Source organism: Gavia stellata, chromosome 6 (assembly GCF_030936135.1).
Source record: "Gavia stellata isolate bGavSte3 chromosome 6, bGavSte3.hap2, whole genome shotgun sequence".
Lineage (NCBI taxonomy): Eukaryota > Metazoa > Chordata > Aves > Gaviiformes > Gaviidae > Gavia > Gavia stellata.
The window spans coordinates 41,163,202-41,171,073 of NC_082599.1; the positions used below are offsets into that span (position 1 = coordinate 41,163,202).

At 42.5% G+C, this 7,872-nt stretch overlaps 1 protein-coding gene across 1 annotated transcript; it reads right to left on the reverse strand.

Annotated features, from left to right (window-relative positions):
• Positions 1 to 994: 994 nt before the first annotated feature.
• Positions 995 to 6,499, reverse strand: SGO1 (shugoshin 1). Its single transcript, XM_059818879.1, has 9 exons — positions 6,479 to 6,499; positions 5,877 to 6,019; positions 5,605 to 5,801; positions 5,147 to 5,251; positions 4,175 to 4,239; positions 3,862 to 4,013; positions 2,426 to 3,277; positions 1,758 to 1,929; positions 995 to 1,514 (listed from the first exon to the last, which is right to left on the reverse strand). The coding sequence occupies exons 2-9, from the start codon at positions 6,010 to 6,012 to the stop codon at positions 1,373 to 1,375; spliced, it is 1,821 nt and encodes a 606-aa protein (XP_059674862.1). The 5' UTR covers positions 6,013 to 6,019; positions 6,479 to 6,499; the 3' UTR covers positions 995 to 1,372.
• Between the last annotated feature and the right edge of the window lie 1,373 nt (positions 6,500 to 7,872).

Below are 7,872 nucleotides of genomic sequence, written 5' to 3' on the forward strand. Positions count from 1 at the left end.
CACACCTGCCTTGGGTCCTATCACATTGTTCTTCTGTCCCTGGCAAACAGTTACAGATTTGTTTGCTGGAAGAAAAGAGCATCTGAAGTTAAATCATACTGCTTAAGTTCCTATAATACTAAAGAGTTTCAGAATGAAGATGGTAATGCCCACAGCTAGACTTTTAGGATACAAATGGGACGTTAAGTTTCAGTTCCAACATCTAAAGGCTGTGTTGTGAACAAATATTTTCAAACACTCAGCAGGTTTACTGTTCAGAGGGGCATGTAAGGAGTTACTAGTAAATCGGTCATTAACACTATACATTTTTATTACAGAAAGGAAGGGAGAGATCTTGCATCTATTGAAGTGGGACAGGTGACAGGCAATCTTGCAAGAGAAATGAAGAACCTGTATTTTGGTACTTCCCTTTTTGTATTCATGTATCCATTAATACTTCTGAAATGTTTATTAAGCAAAAGAAAAGCTAGTTTGAGTACTCTGCCACCTTGAAATTGTGCTGGACAGTTTATAACAGTGTTTTTCTAGCATACTGCTTATTGCAGTACCAAATGGTACCAGATCAGATGTGGCACTTGGCAAAAGCAGGGCCAAAATTATTATGAAGTCCCATAATAGCAGTTTACACTCCACCAAAGCAGAGCACTCTTCACCAACCTTCACTTCTGGTTAAGTTGATCAAAACTTGCATTCATAGCAGTACCAATCAATCCTAAATTGCTACTTTTGAGAGCTCCAGCTACATAATCAAATTACAACTGGCAATCTTGCTTCTAAACAATGCTTATGCCACATAAGACAGGGAAGGAGTACACTGGCTTGCAGTATGTCTACTGCTGACATTGCTACCCTTGAAGCAAATATGGAAACTGTGCAAAAAGAACACCAATCAACTCCAAGCTGTTTCCAAACACAAAGACATTTATTAGGAGCTTCAATATGAAACTACAAACCATCATATAAACAAGATCTGTACAAAGATTGTTATCAAAAACCCCACAAAAACATTTGATCTGAAGTGCCTAAAGTTCACCTTTGCCAAGCACTGTGAGATCAAGCAGGGTATGTCATAAAATTACATTCGCTATCTTTTCCATCAGGTATTTTAGGCATACTCACAGATCCATGATGTAGGCATGCCTCCTCAAAAAAGTTTGAATGGAATCACCTTAGTTATTAAAGTAGTCTTGTGTCTTCTATATCATTATAAACAAGTCACTGGATTAAAAACAAAACCCTTTAATTTTACATCCTTAATATTAGACACATAGAAATAATTGCATATTGTTTAAGATATTGTGCAACAGTAATTTCCTGGATGAAAGATTTCCTTTCTTTATGGAGGAAAGTTTTGCTATCATGACTGGAAGTCTCAACGACAACCAACAAATTTCTCATTGTATTTTGACAGAGATACTTTCTTAGGAGAATGGCATCTAACATCTTTTTTCTGCTTGAAAATTGGAGAAGTCAGGAAATTTGTATCTGTAAATGGATCTCCTCTCCTGAGTTTCCTGTTAAAAAAACCCAAACAAAAACAACAAAAAGGGCAAAATTGAGTTTTTTTCCCCACATCACTTAAAACATTAACTTTCAGCTAGTAAGTTCAATTTCACAGGAATTATTTCGTATTACTAACAGAGCTCTTTTTGAATGTTTTTTTAAGAACTTATTTCCAATATTCGAATAATCCCCTCAAATCCTCCATTTGATGGAATATCATGAACTTATATCAAACTGGAAATAAAGACACCTACCCTGCAATACTTGGTTCTTTATAGCTCACAGTAAGAGTACAGCTTCGCTTGCGTTTTGGAGATCGTGGTCCTTCACCTTCTGGGACAATAGTTACATTCCCAGTGCTGGGGAGCAATGAAGTGGTATTGGTAACATCACAAAGATGACCACGAGACAGCTCAGAATGCTGCCCTGGGAAGAAATTAGGCACACTTAAAACAATTCAGGCAAGCTAGCTTAAGAGAACATCAATAAACATGCTAGACCTGAAGTAACTCTCAGCTATAACTATCATATATTCTTGAGTGAAAAGATGAAGATAAAAGGATCAACAAATATTCAGGATTTTGGAAAAATAAATTAACACTAAGCAGTGCCAGGCAACGTATGATTTGTTATTTCACTTCTCTATTTAAAATCTTGTTCTCCTTTTTCCTCAGCTTTAATACGTAATTAAAACACATCTAAAATACAGTATTAATTCATTGTTGACCAATTTATTAAATGTATCTTGAATTCCAATTTCTGCTGAGGAGAAAAAATAAGGCAGACAGAAGAATGAATCTAATGATTTTAACATTATTCTGTTTGTATTTATTAAAAAAACTAAAATAAAAAAGCCTAAATCCTTTAAAGAATGCAATCTTTCATGGAAACAAAACAATTACAGAACACTTTCTATACTTACTAATAGACTTGTCACTTGATTTATTGCTTTCAGTCTCTTTTTCATTACAGAGCTTCTGCTCACGCTGTGCCAAACATCTTTTAGACCTTGGCCTTGCATGGACTGGTGATGTATCTTTGTCTGCTGAACTTTTCCTTTTTTTTGATTTACTCTTGTAGGGCTCATAGATGCTATCATCTGCATCTTCTTCAATATCACTCGACTCAATGGTATTAGCTTCAGATAAGTCTTCTTTGTTATCCACACCAGTATCTGTGTCATTCACCTTATTTTGTCGAAAAGGTGTAACATGGACACGCTCTTCAAAATTAAAGTCATAAGCATCACTGGAGCCACCCAAGAAATCCAACTTTTCTTTGGAAGCCTCTTTACCCTGTCTTTTTTTTGGTCTTTGTCTGGAAGTATTTTTAGGCCATTCCAGTTTTTTCTTCTGATGCTTCTCTTTCCTTACTTGAGAGTCTTCTCTGCTTTTACACTCATGTTGTTTAAGATCAGAATTATTGTTTAAGTTGAACTGTGCCGTTTCAGAATCTATCCGCCTCAACACTAGCTCTGGACCTACCTTGTTTTCATTCAACTGAGAAATATCTGAATTTATGTTTTCTACAGTACACTTCTGTAGACCTTCCTCAAGTCTAATTTCATCCTGTTTAGAAACCTCTTTTGTTGAATCAGGTGCTTCTGAATGGTCCAAGACACCAGTGCAAAGCTCATCGTGGTTTCTCATCTTTGAATAGCGACGCCTGGTGGACACACTTTTTGGTAACACATTACCAAATACGTCCTCTCCATTTGAAGAAACATTTTCCAGCTCTGACCTTATATTGTCCAGAAGAAAATCAGATGTTCGCCCTTGTAATTGAAGGGAAAGAGTCATATTAAAGCTAAATAGTAACAGCCTGGAAAGGTTTGTGCAAATTCTGAACCTGTCAAAAATTAAGACTATTCCTAAGAATTTTCTCCACAGATTTATATAAAGCAGTATTTGGCAATCAAGATAAGCTCTGTATAACACAGCTTCCAGACAGAAGGCAGTTAAGTGTACTACATTAGGATTTTCCTCAAACTGTTCTGTTTGTAAAGGTCGCCTACAGGTCATTAATTTTTCTGAGTATTTTGCTTTGTTAACAATTGTTGATTTCATAAATGATAATGCACAACTAAAGATGACTCTGCTCTATTGAGCTGTTTGGTAGATAATGAAACTAGATTGCAGGTATTATAGAGGACAAAGCATTTTCAAATTCCTCCCCCATTTTGCTAGGTATCTTCATTCAAAAAGTTAATGTTGGCAACTAGTAAATATCTAACCTTTATGATAAGTGGAAAATTACTTGACAGTCACTTTAAAAGCAGCAAATACATTTTAAACTTATACTTACACTTTTTTTTCCTGATTCAGAATAGAGCAACATCTGATACTTTGATTTAGTTACCTTTGTCTGGGACTATTTTGATTAATGAAATGGCGTTGTCAGATTCCTCACAGATCCCTGACACAGAATGAGCCAGCTCATTTCTATCACTATCAGCCTCCATCCCACTTGGAAGTACTTGATCAACTCCATCAGCACACTGTAGAGGTCCTCTAGAGAAAATACTAAAAGGTAGTATTTACTGAATAGCGGTGTATTTTGTGACAACGAACTGCTTCATTACATTGGATTTCTTCCCTTTTTGCAGACAGAAAATTAAGCTTACTGTAACAGAATTTTCAGATATAAATAGGTATTAATAAAAGATACTTACATTGAACGTATTTGTCCTACAACACTGGAACTATTTTCAAGAACTGAAGAAAGCACTCTCTGATTCTGTCAACAAAATAAATCTTACTGGGATTAAATAGCTGAAACAAGCTTGCACCATATATAAGTTTTAGATAACAGCCAAGTTACCCACAGAAGGGCCAAAGAGTCCCTTGACTCTTTTTCTTTCTGGCTGGCTAACACGAAGTGCTGTAGGATCTCACATACTCAGCTCCATGCAAGTCAGCACGTTCATCACCAGCCCAATCATACAGATAGCAGACAGGGGAAGGAACTGTGTGGATGGTACAGGGAACAAGACACAAAACCATAGAAAATCAGGGTGCCCCTACCACCTCATAGCAGACCCTCAGTCCCGCTAACAACCTACTACACACCCCTACAGTGGGACCCAGTGTCATACTGGGAACTGTAGGACTAGTCGTACCTCCAAACAAAGGCTCTGGTCTCAAAAACTACGTGAATCTACGCGGGCAGGAGTAAGGGGAAGAATCTACGCGGGCAGGAGTAAGGGGAAGAATCTACGCGGGCAGGAGTAAGGGGAAGAATCTACGCGGGCAGGAGTAAGGGGAAGAATCTACGCGGGCAGGAGTAAGGGGAAGAATCTACGCGGGCAGGAGTAAGGGGAAGAATCTACGCGGGCAGGAGTAAGGGGAAGAATCTACGCGGGCAGGAGTAAGGGGAAGAATCTACGCGGGCAGGAGTAAGGGGAAGAATCTACGCGGGCAGGAGTAAGGGGAAGAATCTACGCGGGCAGGAGTAAGGGGAAGAATCTACGCGGGCAGGAGTAAGGGGAAGAATCTACGCGGGCAGGAGTAAGGGGAAGAATCTACGCGGGCAGGAGTAAGGGGAAGAATCTACGCGGGCAGGAGTAAGGGGAAGAATCTACGCGGGCAGGAGTAAGGGGAAGAATCTACAGAAACCCTGCCCCTTAAGAGGAAAAGGTACTTACTACACCTATGGAACACAAATTCTTTGCTGGGCCAAGGAGATCAATTGAGTCCAGCAAATTCTGAGAAACTTTTGAAATTATCTCATTCAAGGCTGACAGTTGATTCTAATGGACAAAAGAAGGAAAATAACACTGTTACTGTCATACTCTAGTATCAACTACTAATGTAATAACTTCTTACTGGTATTATGAGATGAATAAATCCTGAAGATACCTGTGTGAGGTATCTTCAACTATAAAATAAAAAGAATATCACAAAAGATAGATTTTAATTAAAGAAGAAATAGTAGCCAGAAAAAATATTTAGTTAATGACCAGATTAGATGAATATATGAGAAAACTTGTTCTATATATTGAGTTAATTTTTATGAAACATTTAAGAACATAAAGATATCAGTGGATTGGTGCAGATTCTGATGTTCAGCTTCACTAAATCATAAAGTTACTATTCAAAATACCTCAACAAGTCCTTGTGCTTGGTTGAACCTAAGATTTCTTTGCAAGTCAAACATCTGAACCTTCAGATCTTGATACTCTTTACTTAAATGAAGAATGGTAGCCTGGGCATCCCTCAGTTTGAGCTTTTCTTCTTGCAAAGCCTGAGCTAGAGCTCTGTTGTTTGCTTGGATGCTCTTCATTTGCATGGAGCTGTTGGCTGCAACAGAACAGTGAGTATTTCAACTTGGTTTAAAAAAAATATTAAAAATATTAAGATATTTAAGCATCTTACTTGCTATTTTGCACTTCACAGTGGAGATCTGGCTAATTTTACCCAACCTCATCCATTTCTGATTTCTTTTCTCTTTCATTCGTTCTTTTATATCACTCAGACTGTCTTTGAAGGGCTTTTTCAAGTATTCAGCCATCTTCTGCCTTGAGAAATATAAAAGGTAAAGAACTCATTAAGCTGGTGTTGCACAGTGCTCCCCAACCCCAAAAGAAAAGGAACAGAGAAACAGGATTAAAGCTTACAGTATTTTTAAGTTGCATATAGGCATGTAGAAGAGATCCTCAAATACAAAAAGACACACAGAGAAGGCCATTTTCAAAATAATTTTTGCAGCATGCAATACTATGGCTATTGCCGATTATCTGAGCTGCAAAACGCACGGTGTCAGCGGCGAAGACTAGGCCGAGGCCTCTAAACACTCACATCGGGGCGGTACGACGGGCAGTGGGGAAGGCGGGGGGGGCGGAGGGAGGGTCCCCGAGGCGTATAGGGAGCGGGCCCCCGGCTCCCCTAACACTGAAGGAAGGCTCTCATGACACCACCACCCCCCCCCCCCCCCCCAGCCCTGCCCCCCCCCCCCCCATCGGGCCGACCAGCCGTACCTCCTCAGAAAGGCGTATACACCGCCGGGCACCTCCTACGACACGGCAGCGGCTGCCCGCGCCCCAGGTGGAGGCGATACCGGCCCGGCCACCCCCAGGCCCCTGCGGCCGTTAGCCCGCCAGCACCAGACGGCTCTCGCCTGGCGTCACCCGCAGAGCTCCAGCTTCCGTGACAACGGCAGCAACCGCTACCCGCACACTCGGCCTCCGGAGGCGGCAGGGCGTCCCTGCGCGCGGCCGGACGGTTGGCACCGCTCCCCGAAGTTCAAAAACCACCGCCGCGCCCGCGCATTGGTGGGCCCGGCGCGTGACGTCACAGCACGGGCGCCGCGCTCATCCGGGCCTCACGCCTGGCCCCGCCCCTCGGAGCGGCACCGGAGGCTCTGCCCCCCGCGCCCCAGCCCGCCCCGCCCCGCCCCGCCCCACGTGAGGCGGCAGCTCCCGGCGGGCCGCGTCTCGCTCCCTGGAGGTCGCGGCAGCCGCTAGCGGTCCCGCGGGCCGCGGCGGGGTCCCATCGCCCGCCTCGGGGCTCTGGCTGGAGTTGGGCTCAGGGCTGACGCGCCCACTGGGCCCTGCGGCGGCTCCCCCGGCTGGACCCTTGCCCTGGGTCCCGTGTTCACCTGCACCACCTCAGCTGCCATAGTGGAAAGGCACAGAGGCAGAACAATAGCTGTTTATTAAACAGCAAAACCGGGAGATAAAGATCGTTGGTCTTCGAAATTTTACTCTGAGCAATTGCTTGTCGCAGCAGGAGCAAGATGGGCCTTTGCCACTCGTCGCGGACCACACTTCTTGTGGAGTGCTCCTAACTCCTGCTGTTGCAGCTTGAAATGAAAGTACTATAAAAGCTGCAGAGTTAAACCTATTTTCAAACACTTATTTTGTGAAAGAAACTGTTGCAAAATCCCCTTGATAAGATGATGGCAACTGCCGCTCTGTGAGGTTGACTCGTGGCCAGGCCGTGCAGGGTAGGACAAGCACGGCTCTGTTGAGGCTCGCAGCCGGGCCGTGAGGGAAGCCTTCCTGGGGAGTGCCAGGCTTGAGGCCGCTGTTTACCTCCCTACCACCCTGTGGGCATTTTCTTGGATTATGTCATTTTTGTGACAACTGTAACTGATTAGTAGATGGTATTATCTATGCATATTGAACATGGAGCGCTGAACTTCGATTAAACACTGCTTTGTGATGGGAGAAGGAAAAAAACCAGCTAAGCAGTATCTTATTAACAGTAGAATAAATGGTGTTCTTGTATCTGAGAAATTAGCATTTCATAGCTACTACGTTTTTTCTTTTCGAACAGCCACTCCTGCCTACTTGACTTTATTCAATACAGCTTGGATGTGGTGTGGCAAGCCAATTTCAAACTTGAAAAAGTCTCATAGGTGATGACAGAA

What these genes read in the sequence shown, in the direction of transcription:
- SGO1 (XM_059818879.1), bottom strand. Translation starts at nt 6,012, where the DNA reads ATGGCTGAATACTTGAAAAAGCCCTTCAAAGACAGTCTGAGTGATATA. An exon ending in TGTGAAGTGCAAAATAGCAA is followed by an intron (nt 5,802 to 5,876) that starts GTAAGATGCTTA and finishes GTTCTGTTGCAG; the next exon opens with CCAACAGCTCCATGCAAATG. An exon ending in GTAGGACAAATACGTTCAAT is followed by an intron (nt 4,014 to 4,174) that starts GTAAGTATCTTT and finishes TATTTTCTCTAG; the next exon opens with AGGACCTCTACAGTGTGCTG.